Here is a 20,497-nt window from a genome sequence, read left to right as displayed (position 1 = left end):
CTGCGATGATCATGTTTCTTTATACTTCCCGGGAATGGAACAGAAGACAAGCTAGATAATTTAATTTATTCTAAGCAGAGTTTCTCTGACTATCCATTTAAGTGTTACTCTGACAGCTATAATGTCAGAGAAGAGAGAATTTCCAGGGATCAAGGGAATAGACATCTAGCGACAAAAAGAAACGTCTTTAAGGTTTCATAAGTATGCTATTTCAAGAATCTGAAATACTTGCATTTTTTGTCATGATATGATCTATACTCACTTTAACCAAAAAACGATGTTATTTGTACTACACAGTATCGAGGAGGATGGCTTTCCACCTGCTTCAGTTAAAGCACACGGCTGTGCCGGGGGTGCACCAGGTGAAAGGAGCTGAGCTCACGGACAGCGGCTGGCACTGAGGCCCACGTGCAGGCCATGTCCTGCATCTCGGGGCCACTATTCCCGAGCAGCCACTTACACAAATGTGGCTGGAGACAGTAAGTGTTTGCTCATGCCTGAGGCAGCCAATCCCCAGTCCCTACGGTGGGCCTGGGAAGTCTGGCAGAGGTGGGGCGATGGAGGACTGTCAGGCTCCTCTGGGCAGAAACTCAATACGCACATCTCCTTGCCCAGAAGTGACATCGCTCATTGTCACGGGTTGGGCTAAAAGGGTCTCTTAGATAGTCAGTGTTATTTATTTACTTTAATTAAGATGAAATAATCCATGGTTCCACTTCCAGTTCTCAAACATCATTTAAATGACACTTCTTGCTTACTGTATGTAGTAATTGACAAGCCTTGTTGAAAATTTCTTTATAAGTTAATTCACTATAATGTATTTTATAAATTACCATTCTTCAAAAGTTAGTATTAAAATCATCTTTTGCATAGGTATGAACAAAAACTTAAGAGTGTAAACATTCTCTGAATGTTTTTCCCCTTAAAAGTTTGAATAAAACTTGCATTTTGGGGAAGAGTGTCATTTTACCTAACTTCTTTGAACGGCCGTCCTTACACCGTTGTGAGGAAAGGCAGTAACTGGAATGCAGGCGCTCGCGCCGCCACATGAGTGAGTCTGGTTTTGATCTCACGCCCAGATCGCTCTAGGCACACAAGAATTTCTCTAATTTTTTAAAGAATTATTTTATTTCATTTATTATCATCATTATTTGTTTAATTTTAGAGAAAAGATAAAGAAGATAAAGAATTTTTAAAAACTGAGAAAAGCAATGAAATGAGAATTTGGCTCTTTGAAAGGATCCAGCAGAATTGCAGACCTTTAGCTGGGACAAAAGAAAAAAGGGAAGACTCAAACGACGAAAATCTAGAATGAAAATGGGAACGTCACTGCCAACATTACAGAAGTAAAAAGAACTGTAAGAGAAGACAGGCTGAATATCTCTAACCCAGAAGTTCAAAATGTGACACCCTCTAAAATCTGGAACACTGTGAGCACCAACGTGACATCAGAGTGGGAGATTCCGCACCTGCTCTCATGTGACAGGACGCAGCCGAAATGCTGCAACGCGGATGTATCGCACAGTGCTGTTAGTACTTCCAGGGCTGTGAGAAGGTGTATCTGAAACGAATAACCTTCCTGTTTAGACCTGGGTCCCATCCCCCAAGATATCCTGTGATGGATATAAAAGTACTTCCAAAATCTAAAAAAGAAAAATCCGTAGCACTTCCGGTTCCAAGCATTTCAGATAAGGGATTCTCAACCTGACTACGATCAAGTATATACTAACAAGTGAGTAACCTAGATACAAGTGACATATTCCTAGACACATGCAAACTACTAAAACGTGCTTCTAAAAAAGAGTAGAAAGCCTGAATAGACCTAAAACAAGTGATCGCATCAGTAATCAGAAACCTTTCGCCTAGTAAGATCCCAGGACCAGATGGCTTCACTGATGAACTGCGCCAGACATTTAAAGAATTAATACCAATTCTCTCCAAACTCTTTCAAAAATAGGAGAGGGAGAATACTTCGTAGTTCATTCTATAACAGGAATATACTGATACTAAAGCCAGGTAAGAAAACGATAGATCAAACTCTCTTATAGACATAAAAAATTCTCAACAGGTACAAAAATAAGCATAAAAAATTAATCAGTTTAAAAGGAAATGAGACACCATAAAGGAGAACGTTGAAAATAGCAGGCAATGTAAACACAAACTCAAAAGACATGAGATGCTGTAATTTTCAGACACCGATCATAAGATAATTATATTTTATGTGTATAAATAAAAGATAAGCTTTAAAATATCTGCAAAGAAAAATAAATTAGCAAACAGGTCATAGCAATAGGCTTACTAGACTTTAAAAAAAATAAAATATTGGGGGCCAGCAAACAGCATAGTGCGATTACATCCCTGGACTACCACATGGCTGACCACGGTGTGAATCCCAGATCCAGTAGCTTGAAACTTACACCAGGAACATGCGCGTGTGTATCCAAGATACCGGGAGAAGGGACTACGGGGACTGCGGCATGGCCATCTCCCAGGGCGTGATTTCTCACTTTCCCTCTCTCTGTCTCTATCTTTCTCTCTCTCATGAGTACACGCGCCCTAAGGCAAAAACCTCTACCCCCCAAAAAAAATAAATAAAATATTATGATTATAATTAAGAATGTAATAGATTGTTTCAATAGTAAATTAAAAACAGCTGGAGACAATTAATAAACTAGAAGTTATTAGAACTTAGTAAAAAAAAAAAGAACTTAGTATAAACTTATAATATTCAAAAAAACAAAAAGTGTCCCTGTAACAGGAACAGTGCAAATGAAAAGGGAAAGGAGAACAAACCCATGTATTTAAACACCTTTGATTTATGCCAGGGGAAGCACTGAAAAACAGTGGGGAAACTGGCCTTTCCAATAAATGGTGCTCAAAAAATTAAGCATGCAGATGGGAAAATATGATTTTTTCCTCTCTCCCCCCCACCACATTAAAAAGAAAAATTAATTCCAGATGGATGATGGCAGACTAAAGGTAAATGTAAAGCCATTAAACCTCAAGAACACAGGAAGAGATCTTCTTGACTTTGAGGTGGGACCCTGTTTTATAAGAAGAGTAAAAACTTCTAATCATAAAACACAAGACTGTTGAGTCCAACACATTAAAACTAAGAACTTTTGTTCATCAAAAGAACCAGAAGAGAGTAAAAAGACAGCTGAAGAATAGTAGATATTTTTCATACATTTGAACGATTTAGGACTAGAGTCCAGAACACACACAGAATTCCCACATGTCAGGAGGGAAATGAGCAAAATATTTGAATAGGCACGTCATGAAAGAAGAAATCCAAAAGGCCAATAAACATGAAAAAGTTTCTGAATCTATCTGCTAAAAGAAAAATGCACATTGAAACTACAGCAAGATACCATTGCATATCCATAAGATTATCAAAAATTAAAGAGGCTGATAATATCGAGGGTTGGTAAGGGAGCCACAGGACTCTTACATGCTGCTAGCAGAAGTCAAATCGGTATGATTTCTTTAATAAATGATTCAGCATTAGCAAGAAAAGTAAAAGATACGCATGTGCTATGGCCCATGAATTCTGTTCCCTAGAGAAATTTTTGCACAGGAAAATCCGGATACATATTTAGTAGCACATTTTTTTAAACAAAAGCAATTATTTCAATAGTCGAATGGATAAATAGCAGTGTGGTAAATTGGTACAATGGCATACACTACACAGCAATGGAAAGTCTTTGACAACATGAATTCCTCCAAACACAGTTCTCATAGAAGCAAGACACCACAGTAGAGAGAGTAGGATTCTATTTACATGCAGTTCAAAAAGACACGTCTAGGAACCAGCAGTTAGCATAATGGCTATGTCGCTGGACTCCCATGTAGTCAACTGTGGTTCAAGTCCCGGACCCAGTGGCTTAAACTCACGCCGGGAGCATGTGTGTGTGTGCCCAAGATCCCAAGAGGAGAATGGAGGGGAAGGGATTGTGGCGTGGCCATCCCCCCTGGGGGGTGATTTATCACTTCCTGTCTCTCTATCTCTGTCTGTCTGGTGAGCGCACGCGCCCTATAGCAAAAACCTCTCCAAAAAAACCAAGACACATCTAATATATATTGCTTAGGGATGGACTTGCAGGTGATAAAACTATAAAGAAAAGGAAGTGGCTTTTAAAAAGCCATATGAATAGTTTATCCAAAATTAAAGAAAGGCTTATAATTAGCAAAATAAATAGGGCAGGCAGGTTTCTGGGATGCTGGCAATGTTCTAGTTCTCCAGTGGTAGTCACTCGGGTCGTGACCTTCATTATTATCACTCTGTGTAAGTATGTTTGTATCTAAGTTTCTGAGTACTCTTACATAGTGCAAGAGACTTTTTAAATTATTTTTTTTTGGGGGAGAATTTTTTGCTATAGGGCATGTGTGCTTACCAGAGAGACAGAAAGCAAGAAATCATCCCCCCCAAGAGGATGGCCACATCGCAATCCCTTCTCCTCCAGTCTCCTCTCAGGATCTTGGGCACACATGCACATGTGACCAGTGTGAGTTTTAAGCCACCAGGTCCAGGACTTGAACTGCAGTTGACTACATGGGAGTCCTGCGACATAACCATTATGCCATCTGCTGTTCCTTAGACTCTTCTAAAATAATTTTTACAGTCCATAGTTAATTTGCATAATCATAGCACATAAATAATGTGAAAAATATTCCTGTAAACTACCACTGTTTATATTATCAATAATTTTTTTTTGCTTTGTCTTTTTTTTCTTTTTTAACAGATTTTTGCTATAGGGTGGGTACACTTGCCAGAGAGACGGAAAGAAACAGAGAGATAAAAAGCAAGAAATCAGCCCCCTGGGGGCATGGCCACACCACAACCCTTTCTCCTCTATTCTCCCAAGCAAGGTGTTGATGCCACGGTCCGCACCAGCCTACCCAGCTGCAGAGTGTGGGATGTGTACGCATGTTGCACCCGGGCTCTCCAGACAGGACCCTGAACCTTCCCACGTGCTCCACACTCGGTCCCTCACTGAGGTTTTCATAACAAGTCTGTCTGATTTTAAAAGAAAACTGTCCACAAGGAAACAACAAAAAATGATCATAGAATAGATGACTAAAATGTGTTTTCATCAAGACAAGCATCACCTTGTGAATCCAAAAAGTAAGAAAAACTGTTTTGTAATTATTATTAACTAATTGCATTTTTAGAAAAGATTTAATTTTATCCATTGTTACTGTTTTCTCTAATTTTAGAGAGAGAGGAAGGGAAAGGAAGAAAGCAAGCCGCCAGGCCCAGGACTTGAACTGCGGTAGGCCATGTCCAGCACCCCAATCACCGTGCTACCTGCTGGCCCCTCTAATTGTATTTTTTTTTTAATGGAAGTATAATTAACATTCAAATGCACAAATTTAGGTATTCAGTTTGAGAAACTTGAGCAACTGCAGATGCATATGTAACTGCTATCTACAATAAAATACAGACACTGTCATCACCCTAGAAAGTTCTTTATATCCCTTTCCAGTCAGTTCTCCCTGCAAACACGTCATTCTTTGTTTCTTTTCAGAACTACAAGCCATATTAAATTAAACCTCTGTCAGATGCCTGAAGTAACAATTAATTCCATTTTTCCTTATTCTTCTTTATCCCCCCAGACAGGGTCTTCTTGTGTCACAATCTGGCTCAGCCCCCAGTACATGGGACTATGGGCACATACCATCTCACCCAGTCTTTCAGGGTTGGCCAGGAACTGAACTCAGGCCTTCCACGTGGCCTCAACCCAGAGAGCAGCAGCACGTGCGAGCAAGCACCCACACGGTGGGTCTCCTTACACTGTCTCCAATGCAAGCTGGCCGAAGGTCTGAGCAACAGTGCAGTTTACTGGGGCTATATGGTATACCTGGCACCTTGTGACAAAACATGGCCATTGCACCAGCTAGATTCAGCTATTTATCAGCTGTTAGGAGGAAACAGCTACGTGAACTGAGAACACAGTGAGGAGCGAGAGAGAGAGAGAGAGAGACAGACAGACAGACCTAGTATTAAATACTTTGCAGTTTCTCTCAACTGAAGAATTGCAGCTGGCAGTAAGAGAAACAACTCTTACTGGTTTTAGAGGACAGGCAGTGTCTAGCAGGACCTGAACTCAGTTTTCTGAATCCAATGACTGCAAAGGCTCTCATGGCTTAGTGATTTATCTTCTCTCAACAACAGGCACAACTGCTGGCAACCAGAGGGGGAGGGGGAAGGAGGAGTTCCTGCCCTCCGACAGGTATTCGTTGCTGGACGTTTACAAGACAAGTTTCAAAGATAGCAAAGCGCGACGGGATTTGCAGAAGTGCTACAGAGTGAACTGTGATGTGACATCTTCTAGTTCAGGGCACACTGTGAATGCGGCCAGCTTTGCAGTTTGCTTACTCAGGTTCGAGGGATTCACAGCTGAATCTCTATTTCAGTTTGGCAGGACCCTGAAGAGTCAGGAAAGGCGACTGGACAAACTCCACGTGCAATCCATCTGCCCCACTGTTTACGTACAATCACAGCACACAAATGTCTCCCGTCACTGATAGACCGCAGAGAGCGCTGGGATGCCGCCGCTAGCCAAACTTCAATGTCATGTTCATCATCACAGAGAAGTGGGAAAGGGCAACTGAACACACATCACTTTCCCTTGGACCAAATTTAATACAACGATGACAATGACGAAAATGCCTCTGCACACACAAGAACGCTTTAGAAACTCTTACTTGAAATAATCAAACATTTCTGCAACAGAGGGGTCTTTTGTCTGGAGCAATTTATTTTACTTTGAATGCTGTGAAGTAATTTTACTGTGAAACATTAACATACAGAAAAGTCAAAAAACTGGAAAATACAGACATTCCATTTAAAAATAATTATAATCTGAACACTGTGCAGTCGCTACCTGGTTAAGACAAAGAAAAGCTGAAACACTGAAGAAGCCACCTAGATCCCGCTTTTGTCATCACACTCCATCTCCTCTTGGAGTAATCGCTATCCGGACTTTTGTGAGAAATTTTTTCTGTATTTTCTTTATAGTTTTATGACCATGTATTCTTTTTTTTAAATTTTTTTGAGAGAGATGTTTTTTGTTATAGGGTGTGTACATTTGCTGGAGAGACAGAGAGACAAAAAGCAAGAAATCATTCCCTCGGGGGATGGCACACTGCAATCCCTTCTCCATTCTCCTCCACCATATGTTCTAAAACAAGACAGGACCTTGTCTTTTCTTAGATTTTATATAGCTGGAACTGTAATAGTGCATACATCTACACATATATAGATACACACATACATGTTCTGGTGACTTGCTTCTCTCACACAACACTATAAGACACATCCATGTGGGGACCAGCTTAAGGTGTAATGGTTATGTCCTCGGACTCTCATGTAGTCGACTGCAGTCGAAGTCCTGGAATTGGTAGCTTAAAACTCGTGCTGGGCACGTGTGTGTGTGTGCCCAAAATCCCGAGAGCAAAACGGAGAAGAGGTTGCAGCGTGGCCATCCCCTTTGGAGGGTGATTCTTACTTTCTGTCTGTCTCTCTGGCAGGCGCATGTGCCCTACAGCAAAAACCTCTCTCTTAAAAAAAAAAAAAAAGATACATCCATGTTGTTAGCCACAGCTACAGTTCATTTGTTTTCATTGCTGAGTGATATTCCGTCATATGAGCACACTATCATTGGTTTGTTCACGTTGATGGCAACTTGGGCTGATTTCCACACTGCGCGACTGTAAACCATGCTGTAACGGAACACTTGTGCCTACCTCTTGGTGCATATGTGCGTCGTTTTCTCACAAGCGGGTACCCAAAACTGAAACACGATATGCGTGTCTACAATTCTGGGTGATAACAGCAAGCTTTTCCGATTTACATCATCACATTGTGCTCAAGGTCTTCACCGATACTTGTTACCTTTGTCCTTTCCAATTTTTTGCCATTCTGAATCACACTGCACTGAGAGGAACCGCCTTTGCATTTATTTTCTGGCTATCTGGATCTCTCCTTTCGGAATGTCTATTTTCTTGACCATGTTCCTAATACGGTTTTTTTTTTCCTCCTTAATTTGTAAGAATTCCTTATATACTCTGGCTGTCACTCCTCTGTTCGGTATACATTTAAAAATCTCCCATTCTGCTGCTTATCTTTTTACCACCTTCCTGATGTCTTCTGATGAACAGAAGTTCCTATTTTTAATGAAGCCCAATGTGTCAACATTTTCTTTTATTGTTAATGTTTTCTGTGTCCTTTTATTGTCCACACAACACATCAAGCTCAAAAAGATAATTAGTCTCCTGAAAGTTATTTTGTTTTTATACTTAAGTTCATTTGGAATTAATTTTTTGATTATCATGTGAGGTAGCAATGGTTTCATTTTTAAAAAACAAAGATGTTCACTCACTCACTAAATAGAACATACTTCCCCCAATGTTTCCCTTCCTTTTCTGATCTATTTGGGGTCTCCTTGTTCCACATATGCATTGGCAAGTACCTCACTGGTCACGTGTTGAGCACCCACATATGAATCGGACTATGCATGAATTCATGTCTGCTCTTCTTTTATTCCGGCTTTTCTCCAGTAGCACACTACCCTAATACTGCAGCTGTGTACATTTTAAGGCCCAGCAGGGCAAATCCTCCCATGTGCTGTTAATGTTGTTTTTTCATAGTATTTGGGCCGTTCCTGATTCTTTGAAATCTCATATTTTAAGTTCAGAGTCTATATTTCAGCTTCTACAAAAGAAAGTGTTAAAATTTTAACTGGGATTTCACTCAATGTACAAAACAGTCTGGGAAGAAAAGAGAAATATATCATAGTGGGTTTTCCAATCCATTAACTTGATAGATTTACTCCAGATATTTAATGTTTTGATGATATTATACATATAATAGATTTTATATACTGTCCTTATATCTTAATCTGTAAATTATTTTGAATTTTCTATGTATAATTTATCATTTGGTAATGACTATTTCACTTTTTGTCCGAAGATCTCAAGTTATTTTTTCTTGCTAGTTCAAATCTCAATTATAAGCAAAAATGTAGACAGCAAGCATTCTCCTGTTGCTCCTAATTTCAAAGGGAGAGTTTTTAATGCTTCACAAATCTTTCTTGTCTCCACTTGGGGCTCTAGTTGTGTGTGTGTGTATGTATATGTATATATATGTATATACATACACACATACATAATATATATACATACACACATACATACACTGGGCATTGTCACTTTCGATTGTACACCTCTTATCTTTTCTACATTTTCCGTATCTTCTCCTATGTTCACTCTGGATTCTTTCTTATAACTGACCTTCCAGGATGCTGGCTCTCTCTTCCACCGGCTTATTCTGCTACTACCTCATCTTCAGTTTTCTCAGCTTTGATTACTAAGATGTTCAACTGACTTCCTGTTTTCTCTCAAATGTGCTAGATACATTTTTAAAAAGACATTAATATTTATACCTTTGATCACGGTAAGCACAGTTCTGGAGTCTGTGTAGATCTGCTTTTATTTCTGTCCATGCTGTCTTGCCCCTTCACACTCCTAGTTACTTTATTGTGCCAAACATGTATTTGAAAAGTATTTTGTTAAAGTAATTTGAGACTTAGATTGCTATTATTTTTCTTCAGAGTAAATTTTCTGGCTGCTCCTGCTGGTACACCTAGCACACTAGCAATTCGACCTCACTTTAACCTTTCTGCAGTAGCTGGGTCTGTCTCAGTTTCCGGATGATCTGAAACTGAGCTGCTGTCTATGCAGGGATTGGTGTACTTCCTGCCTACCCTTTCTCCCGTGCAGTCTGTTAAAACCCTAAGTAAGAACTGAGGCCTTTGGCCACGGCTCCTACCACTGATGGTCTGGACCCCAGCATGTTTTTCACCACCAGCAGACCAGCAAGGCTGGAAGGACTCCTCTTCTTTCTGCCATCTTTTTTGGAACACTGACTTGTACTCAGCCTGAAAACATCGAATTCCTGGACCTTGGCCTAATATTTATCTAGTTCATTAATGGTCGTCTTTGGAAGGACAGTTCTAAATTAGCTACCCTGTCATTAGTGCTAGGTCCATTCCTATCGACATTTTCAAATTTGTCTTTTCTTCCTTAAAAGACAACTACCAGGTTGTTTTGTTTTGTTTTGTTTAGGCTGTAGGTTTTTGCCATAGAGTGCAAGTGCTCACTGAGAGAGACAGAGAGAGAGAAATGAGTGAAAGTGAGAAATCACCCAAGGTAGATGGCCATGCCTCAATCCCTTCTCCTCCATTCTCCTCTCGGACTTTTGGGCTCACACGCACATACACCTGGCATGATTTTCAAGACACTAGGTCTGGGACTCAAACTACAGTTGGCCATGTGGGAGCCCGATGCCTTAACCACTATGCCACCTGGCGGACCCAATAACTACCAGTTTTATAAATCTGTAACTAGTAATCATAACGTCTCCTCATTTTGGTTTCTGCTAGTCCTTATGCATAGTGACTTGTTTAACTTTAGTGCTTTTTTTGGTTTTGTTTTTTGTTTGTTTGTTTGTTTGTTTTGACTCTGGCTATTTGTCCTTTTAAAATTATTAACAGAAATTATCGAAGGCCTAAGATAGAGGGGCCTTCTTCCTACAAGTATTTGCATTTCCTTCTGCCAGCTTCCTAAGGGTACCACCAATCAAACCGAGACAACTTTAAATGCAAGCCACCATTTGAAATAACACCGGTGACATGAGTTGGGCTGCAATCCTACCCCAGGGCTGGATTATGCCAAGGTGTTTTCTTTATGCTTCCTGAAGGTAGGATGAGAGGGTTATGGTTATGGGATGGAAGACGCCGCTGTGGTCCTTTTCTTCTTTTCTTTTCTTTTTTAATTTGCCAGAGGGGGCATGCACTCCCCAGAGAAAGGGAGAAGGAAAAAGTAACCTCCCATGAGACATGGTCACTACAACCCCTTCTCCTCTATCACTGCATTCTGCTGGGACTTGGGGCATGCATGCACACACACCTGGTGTCGTTTTCAAGCCCCTTGGGCCTACCCTGTCAGCAATTCAGTTCAAACTGTGCAGCTAGCCATGTGGGATCCAACTGCCCCAGCCACCAGGCCACAAGCTGTCCCCTATGGAGCGATCTTGACGGAAAGAAAATCTCCTGTTAGACCCCACACCATCAGCAGCCCCTAGGCCTTCGCTCTGTCCTCTCACCACGAGGCATGCAAACCACAACCCACATTTTTCAGTCTGGCAAATGCTCTTGGGACATTCTGTAATAAATACAACTTTCTAAACGCTTGATTTTTCTTTGGCCGGGGAATTCTTTAATTTCTTCTCAGTTCTTTAATGCTTTTAAGAAAACTGCTTTTCCTCCTCTAACATTTTTAGATGCCTTGTTGGGAGCGATGGTGCGAGGACCTACACCAGCACGTCTGTAAATGGAAGCGGCCGAACATTTTAAACCCTAACGCAGGCAACAGAGCTTACCAACTCTATTTCTGAATGGGGTCAGAGAATCCGAAAAGGGAGAAAGGGGCCTGAGACGCCCAGCAAGTACTACTAACCACTCAGGTCTTCTCAGGCTCCTGGTCCCTCCCATTACAAGAGATTGTGTGTGCGCGCGTGTGTGTGTGTGTGTGTGTGTGTGTGTGTGTGCATCATAAGCAATGGTTCTCCGAACCTCAAAACTGTCATGTAAGGAAGGACTGTCACAGCAGTAATCTACAGCATCAGTCTGAGGTCTCAATTAAGTGGGCCAAGGTGCCCAGGCTCATCTCCCCCACTGCTCATAAGTGCTTGCCCAAGTCCCACCAGCCCTACCCTGTCACTTCCAGGCTGTCCTCAACTCCTTCACTGGGAACTTAGTTTGGGCTCCATTGATTCTGCTACTGCAGGTAGTTTTCCAAACAAAAAGGAATGGTTATTTACGAAACCTAGACTGAAACCATAAATACCGTCAGTGAATTACACGGCAATGTGAGTACACCGCTAGGGCTGAGGTCCTCAGAAAGGGCGTATGTCTTGGCTGCGTAGAAAGGATTTTAGTTATAAAAGTAGCAAAAGGATCTCATTGTAGGTGAGCTCAAACTCTTAGGTGGTCCTGCAGTGTATACTCTGAGGACAGCTTTACAGCAAGTTTCCTGACACAGACCATTTAGACTGGGAGCCAGACTCTCTTTTTTTCCCCTCAAATTATAAGGAATCAGTGGTATTTCAGTAAATTGCCCCTTTGTGAATGAAATAACTTTTCTCAGATTTTCATACTGGATACTTTTCTTATATGTAATTTTACTTTTTCCTCAAAATACGGTGATTACTTTAATCTAAAACAATATTCATGAGATAAGGCAGATGCAGTGGTATCTTCAAGCAACTGCCTTCCAAAGTGTTAAATATCTTTTTTACTTTACAAAAATAATCAGCGTTTACTAATTCTGAAAAAGACTAGAGGTTTTTCTAAGGCACGTCAAACCTCTAAATGACCCATCTAGCCCACGCCTGCCAGCTGCCAGTTTCCGACGCTCTGGAGGGGTCCCAGAGACCTGACTCCATGGGCTCTGCCAAAGGCCATGCTCAACGACCTGCTCTCGGTTTCTACGGCAAACGACATGTCTGACGCTGGAACAGCGCTGAGCACTGCCCAGGAAACGGGCTTTCCTCTGCCGGAGCACCTGGCGATCCTGCCAAGGCGGACACCCTAAACTGCACGGCGACTCTCAAACCACCGTCCTTGGCTTAGCAGCATCACCAGGACACTTGTCAGAAACACGAATCCTCAGGGCTCACTCTGCACCTGTGAGTGAGAAGGCAGGGTGGCGCCCGCCATGTGCTAACAAGCTCTGGGTGACTGCAACGCAGTCTGAAATCTGGGACCCCCTCTCTGCATCCACTCTGACACGCATGCCGGGCAGCACCACTGGCTCGCTCTCATGCGTGCACTCGCTCTCGCTCTCTGTCTCCCTCTCGCTCTCTGTCTCCCTCTCCTGCCTCTTCTCCCCACACAGCCTGAAAATAAATGCCACTGTCAGTGAGTGACGTGAACAAAAACTGTAGCATTCACACAATGAAGGACTTGCTGCCAACAGAGAAAATGAGTGAGAACCAGCTCTGACGTGATGCCCGGTATCCCACACAGGGCACTTTCCGAGACCTCCAACGGACTGAAACTCAGGACAGGACCAACTCCATACATACTGCTTTTTCTTTCTTTCCAGGTTTTTTGCTACAGGGCGTATGTGCCTTATGGGGAGAGAAAGAAAAAGAGACAGAGACAGACGACCAACAGAGGGAAAGTGAGAAATCACTTCCGGTGGGATGGCCATGCTGCAATCCCTTCTCCTCCATCCTTCTTTTTGGGATTTTGGGCATGCACACACACCTAGTATGATTTTCAAGCAACTGAGTCTGGGACTTGAACCATGTCTGACCAAGTGGGATTCTAGCACCTTAACCACCATGCCACCTGCTGGCCCCATACACTGTTTTTCCAATCTGCTAACGGAGATGGCTCCTAGCTGACTGACGGGTGGTGGCTATGCAGCAGGACAAAGGGAAGACACACAGCCTGGGCAGCACGGGGCAGGAAGCCATCGAGCTAGGCAAAATGATACGCAATTTAAAACTTAGGAATTGTTTATTCTGGAATTTTCACTTAATATTTTTGAACTGTAGTTGGGCATGGACAACCTAAACTGTGGAGAGCGAAACCATGGATTAGGGAGGGTGATTGCATTTATAAGGTTAAATAAAACACACAACCATAACTTTGACTGAAAAAAACCATGGAAGTCTATGATAGGATATTTTGTAATGGCTAAATATAAGCAGAAGTAAATAACATTGTTTAACAATACATTCTGTAGCAAAGCTACTTTTTTAAATTGAGGAAATGATATACCTTTAATTCTATACAGCGTTTACCTTGAGGGGGCAGGGACGAAGTGGGAAGGGGACCCGCTGGGAACCATAACTGTGCTTGTGACAGGCTAGCTCCCAGAGTGAGTGGTGAGTTCTCAGCGGCTCACTGCACTTACACTGTTAAACCACGCTGTTTTATATATATATCAAATATTACAAAGTGAAATATAAACCCAAAATTAAGAAAAAAAGGAAATGCAGCTAAGAAACGATAGCCATTATCTAACATAGGAAATCAGAAGCCACCTAGATGTTATAATTAAATCGTTTGTTCATTCAGTTACCAAAAAAAATCGTTCAAGCTATAAGAAAACATACTCAATAAAGTCAGCCAGGTAAAATAATGTTAAAAACATGTACAATAAAAGTGAGTAGAAGAAAACATTAATGGTCAATATTATAGTGACTCTTCTTCTTGTATATTTGGCATTTTTCTACAGTGAAGAATAATAATCATTAAGCAGTTTTAAACTGTCACTGGGACAGATGACGACTCAAAGTCATTAAAGAAAACTGCCAAACCTACTGGAAATAGGGACAAAACTGAGTGTTTCATAGCAATCTGGTTATGATTTATATAATTCAAAGTGTTGTATTTTCTGACATTAAAATTACACATCTCTATTACTGTGATTCCAAATAAGTCATTTCACTTTGTGTGGCGAGAAAGGCATTACTGAGAAAACCGTGACTTAAAGAGGGCTTCAAGTAAAACCACTACGGAAGTGAAAATCACGCATTACCTGGTCTGGCCTTTGCCAACGCAGGAGAAAGACGCCTGCCGAGGCCGGTCGTACGGCCTGTCCCGTCGTGGAGAGAGAGGGCCTCAGAGGGCAAGGATCCAAAGCCAGGGCTTCGTTACCTACCTCCTTTTCCAATATCCTGGCAATCTCGCCCAGGGTCCGATCCAGAGCAGAAACCTTATTGTTCGCCCACGAGCCACTGTCTTGTACTTGGAGCTGTTTTAGGAGATCTTTGGTTAACCGCTGCAGCCTGTGACACAATAAAGGTGAGAACGACGTTAACGAATCGCACGGTAACACTTTTTCTCATTTTGAAACACACGTTACTTTTCAGTACTGTATTTGAAACTGCTTACAGAGTACAGAGGGGAGGAAACACAGTTCATGCGCCCACCCATCTGCTCGGGCAACGTGGCAGAGCACCGGGCAGCATGAGCTGTCCACGGGATGAGCCGGAACAGCTGATGCCGCCGGTTTCAGAGTAGAACTGGGAATGGGAAGGTGAGAGGACGATGGCAGTGAGGTGCAGAAGAACCTGAGCAGGGTTTTCTATTTTGATTTAAATCTCCAAGATAGGTTTGGATTTTTTAAGCACCGTTAACTCAGAATGCCAAAATCTCCCTATCCCAGGTCCAGCCAGTGTGGGACCGCCTGCCACCACGGGTAGTCATGCACAGAGCGCTTGCTGGCTCTTCCCCACCGCATACCACGTGCCGCGCACCACCTATGTGTCTGTGAGTCTCGGTGCGTGGTCTGTGTGAAGCCTCTCGGCAGCCCTAACTTCAGTTCCACCCTCCCCGGCTGAGCGATCTCCCCTCCTCTCCACCCGTGTGCACGGACACCCAACAGGCACGGCCCAGGCATCCGTCCCCCATGCGTCCTTCTCCAGTTGTCTCACTTCCATTTCTACCTGTAGCAGAGCCCAAAGACAGCTTTCTAATCCCCTTCCTGCACGTGTACAACCTCCGCTCTCTGCTGCCCTACTGTCACCCGTCAGACAAACCCAGTGTGGGATGGCTGTTCCTGTTACCCCTGTTAGAGGAGCCCAGTGTGGGACAGCTGTTCCTGTCACCCCTCTTAGACTAACTCAGTGTGGGGACAACTGTTCCTGTTACCCCTGTTAGAGGAGCCCGGTGTGGGACGGCTGTTCCTGTTACCCCTGTTAGAGGAGCCCGGTGTGGGACAGCTGTTCCTGTTACCCCTGCTAGAGGAGCCCGGTGTGGGACGGCTGTTCCTGTTACCCCTGTTAGAGGAGCCCGGTGTGGGACGGCTGTTCCTGTTACCCCTGTTAGAGGAGCCCGGTGTGGGACGGCTGTTCCTGTTACCCCTGTTAGAGGAGCCCGGTGTGGGACGGCTGTTCCTGTTACCCCTGTTAGAGGAGCCCGGTGTGGGACGGCTGTTCCTGTTACCCCTGTTAGAGGAGCCCGGTGTGGGACGGCTGTTCCTGTTACCCCTGTTAGAGGAGCCCGGTGTGGGACAGCTGTTCCTGTTACCCCTGCTAGAGGGCCAGTGCGATAATAACTGTTCAGCTCTTATCATGGGCCAGGCACCACGCTCAGTGCTTTGCATGCATCAGCTTTATTTATTTATTTATTTATTTTAAAGTTTGCTGTGGTTTAATAGAAGCCATCTCTTTTTTTTTTTTTTTTTTTTTTTGAGAGATTTTCACTATAGGGCGCGTGCACTTGCCAGACAGACCGAGAGAGACATAGAGACAGAAAGCAAGAAATCACCCCCCAGGGGGGATGGTCATGTCACGCCGCAATCCCTTTTCCTCCATTCTCCTCTTGGGATCTTGGGCACGCACGCACACGCGCCCGGCGTGAGTTTTAAGCCACCGGGTCTGGGACGCGAACCGCGGTCAACTACGTGGGAGTCCAGCGACATAGCCATTACGCTAACTGCTGGTTCCCTGCATCAGCTTATTTAACTGGATTCATGACAACAACTGACAGCTTTTTCCATTTCTGAACTTGAAAAACGTCATGCCGTGTAAGAGACTGGAATGAGCGCCGATCCGAGATCTTCTTCAGCCCCGTCCATCTGCTCTCTCCCATTCTCCACAAAGACATCCTTCACGTATTCCCCACTCTCTTCAAAACCCCACCTTTCCGTCTTGCTTTCATAAGAAGATCTGACATTCACAGAGAAAATGGAAGCTACTGGAATCAGAACCCCCACTTTCTCCCACAAAAGCTGCACGTCCACCTGCATTTCACTCCCCCTCGCCCGTGTGCCCTCTCACAGTGAAGGCCACTCCCCCCGTGGAAGGCACCCTGCCACACAGGTCTGTAGGCATGAGGGCTTTCTGGGCCGCAGGCCATCCTTCTTCCTGCTTCAGTGTCTTTGCAAGTTCTCTCACTGTGAAACCCCTCCCCATCCCTGTGTTACTAGACAATCACTGTCCACCCCTCAGTTCTTAGGGTACACCATTTTCTCTAATTCGACTAGCCCTTCAAAGCACTCATCACAAGTGACTGACATGTGAGGGGTCTTAGTGCACTAAGTTCATCAAAATGCCTAGTACGAAAAAACCAGGCATGACTTTAAAAACCGTTTTGCACCAAAATGAACCTGTACTAACATGTCTGAATAGCATCTAGGTTAAGGCGCTAAGAGAGGGAAGACATCAGTTTGAAAGAGCCCCCATCACAACCACTAGAATTCCGCTAGACTCGAGACCAGAGCAAACATGAGTTGATGGTGAAGCCTGCGCGGAAGATAGCGAGTCACTGACGCTTTCCCAAGAGCGTGGACACGATGCCCCAAAGAAACGAGCGACTTACAACTGGGTAACTAGTTTTAGGGGACAACCATGTTAAAACTGACAACCACAACGGCAGACCATCCATATCAACTTGTGAGGAAAGCTTCAATCTGGTTCCCGTCCTAATTTGGGAGGACCAATGAGTCACCGGAGAAACAAGCGCCAGCACCACAGATGTCTTCCGTGGTCGGCTTCCACAGTTCTGACTGCAAGATGCAATGTGCGCAGACCTTCCCCTCTGTGGGAACCTCCACAGTGACTGCAGACCAGCTGCAGGGAGGAACAGGGCCTTCCGCGGACATTCTCTACAAGTGGGAGCGAGACCTTGAAGCGTCTCTCTGCAGAATCGCTACTGGAGATGCCACGTGGCTTTCCGGCACAGTCCTGAAGGCAAGGCACAAAGCAATGGCGACCAAGAACTCGAAGTGGTCTAGTCGGAGCAAAAGCAGACCATCAAAAGCAAAGATCCTGGCAACCACTTGTGGGGATTCTCAAGGCATTCTGCCAGGTGACTTTCTGGAAAGCCAAAGAACAGTAACACCTGCTTATTTACTTTGAGAGTATTTTTTAAGAGGCGACTGAAGCTCTTACAGAAAAACAGCATGGAAAGCTTCAGCAGGGAGTCCTCTTCCACCACGAGAAAGCTCCTCTCAGTCTTCTCATCAAGTGAGGGCAGTTTTGCAAGCGTTTCGGTGGGAAATCACGAGGCACTCACCTAGGGTCCGGGTTTGGCTCCTTCTAACTTCTTTTGGTTTCCTAATCCTAAATGATCCTAACGGGCACCCATTCTCCGTCCATTAGTAATGTAAGAAAGACTGCACTAAGCTGGCGAGATTCCCAGGGCCTTCTCTGGTCTTCAAGGAGGGACTAAGCGGCTACTTGCATCACTTACACAAAAAATACCTTAAACTCAGCACGTCGGTTGAGAAGTCAAACATATGTACTTTCACCTGTCCACTTCACTCCCCATGAATCTTCTGAAGTGCTCTCACATCTACCTGACCGGAGGTTCAGTGAGTACCTCGCCCATGCCGAGACTGACAACAGAACGTCCTAGGGCGACACGGGCGTGCTGTACTACGGTCCAGCATGGCAGCCGCTACCCAAAGGGTGCTGGGTCCCAGGAGCACTGAGTGTGACTGAGAACCTGAACCCGCACTGTGTGAGGACGGAAGGGGTCACACAGGGTCACGTGATCTGGGGCTGGACCGTGCAGACGCAGAGCAGCGGCTTCAGGAGAAGTGTCCTTGTCCCCCTGTGCACGGCCTTATCCTCTCCGTGCAGCACACTGCCTGCCCAGGCACGCCCGAAGAAATTACAGGTGAAGTTTTTCCTTTACCTTAATCTTAACAACAGCCACAACCTCATAGGTTACAAAATACTTCTATGTACATGCTTTTATTTAATCCTCTTGGTAAAACTGAGTATCACTCATATTTTAAAAATCAAGAAAATAAGGCTGAGAGAAGATAGGTGACTTTTTCCCAAGTCACATAGTTGGTGAAAGGTACTACTAGGGTGGGACCAGCAGATGGCATAATGGTCACGTCGCTGGGCTCCCACATAGTTGACCGTGGTTCAAGTCCTGAAGCTGGTGACTTAAAACTCATGCTGGGTACGTGAGCATGCGTGCCCAAGATCCTGAGAGGAGAGGAGAAGGGATTGCGGTGTGGCCATCCCCCCAGGGGGTGATTTCTCATTTTCTGTCTGTCTCTCTGGTGAGCACATGCCCTATAGCAGAAATTTCTCCAAAAAAAGAAAAAAAAAATAGGTACTTACTGGGACTTGAAACCTAAGCCTTTGTTTTTAAAATGTCATGTTCTAGCTCCATACCATATTAGTCAATTCAAATAAGAAAATTTAATTCACAAGTGAATAGGCTTCTAGATATAATTTCGCCTAAAATTTTATTTATGTAAAATTTTAAATTTCTCAAAAAAAAAAAAATCATAGCAGTGGGGCCAACAGTTAGCATAATGGCTATATCGCTGGACTCCCATGTAGTTGACCGCGGTTCGCGTCCTGGACCCGGTGGCTTAAACTCATGCCGGGTGCGTGTGCATGCGTGCCCAAGATCACAAGAGGAGAATGGAGGAGAATGGATTGCGGCGTGGACATCCCCCCTGGGGGGTGATTTCTCGCTTTCTATCTCTCTGTCTCTCTCTGTCTGTCTGGCGAGTGCATGTGCCCTATAGCAAAAAAACTCTCAAAAAAAAAAAATCATAGCAGCAATGCAGCTCAAAAAGGCACTGGGTGAACTCCAGCGTAAGCGTAAACTATACAAATGACATTACTTCAGCAAGTCAAGGGATGAATACAAACTCTAAAACCAGAACTATTCTAGGTTTGAAATCCTGAGGGGGTCATTTAACTTCTCTGAATCTGTGCCTTCAGCTTTCAGTATATGAAGATCAGACATTAGCGTAATATACCTAACACCACGCCCTAAATGGTCAGCTATCACTATGCATTGTCAGAGGGTCTCCATGGAACAAAAGTATATATAAAGTAGCAACATATTTATTTCTTCTAATCAAATACGGGCTACAGTCCCTTCCAATTCAAGTTACTGGCCTTAGCACATGGACGGACACTGGTGCAAGCTGACTGCGTGGCACATAAGCAGCCGCACACCATGTAGCTAATACCCGGCCATGGCACAGACGAACCTCACAGTGTTTTTACCAGACTCGTTCGCATTCCACTGAGGACCAGGGGTACCGGGGGAAGTGCAGGACCGTTTTGTGGCACAGAGCACAAGAGGCCTGTATTTCACCCTGAGGTGACTCGGATCTGGGATTCATAGGCACCTGCCCTTCGAGGAAGAAGGCGGAGTCAGGGAGATGCTTTGGTAACGTGAGCAAGACCGGCCTCATTCCCTGCTTCCACGGAACCGCAAATAAGACAGCCCCTCTCAAGAAGAAAAGGGCAACAGATTTTGATTCACTTTAGAAATAATTACAGTTATGAAGTCAAGCTCTGAAAGGTGTCTTCCCCCTTTCCTACAGTGCAAAAAACAGGAGCTGCCTAGAGAGTGGAGTTTTTACAGAAGTTGTTATTTGGATTACTTCTTGCAGGTAATGTTTCTAGCATGAAAAAGAAAAAGTGGAGGCT

General features: G+C 43.9%; 1 protein-coding gene across 2 annotated transcripts in view; it reads right to left on the bottom strand.

The window, feature by feature from the left end:
- SCAPER (S-phase cyclin A associated protein in the ER) overlaps window positions 1-20,497 on the bottom strand; it is a 278,443-nt gene that overhangs the window by 140,427 nt on the left and 117,519 nt on the right. For both annotated transcript variants that reach the window (XM_006142594.3, XM_006142593.2), the window contains one exon: window positions 14,740-14,866. In XM_006142594.3, coding sequence (XP_006142656.1) covers window positions 14,740-14,866 — 127 coding nt within the window. The remainder of the gene's footprint in view (window positions 1-14,739; window positions 14,867-20,497) is intronic.

The sequence above is a fragment of the Tupaia chinensis genome, unplaced genomic scaffold, assembly GCF_000334495.1.
Source record: "Tupaia chinensis unplaced genomic scaffold, TupChi_1.0 Scaffold000078_1, whole genome shotgun sequence".
Taxonomy (NCBI): Eukaryota; Metazoa; Chordata; class Mammalia; order Scandentia; family Tupaiidae; genus Tupaia; species Tupaia belangeri.
The sequence above is the reverse complement of the archived record's forward strand: the minus strand, read 5'-3'. Positions and strand labels throughout refer to the sequence as shown.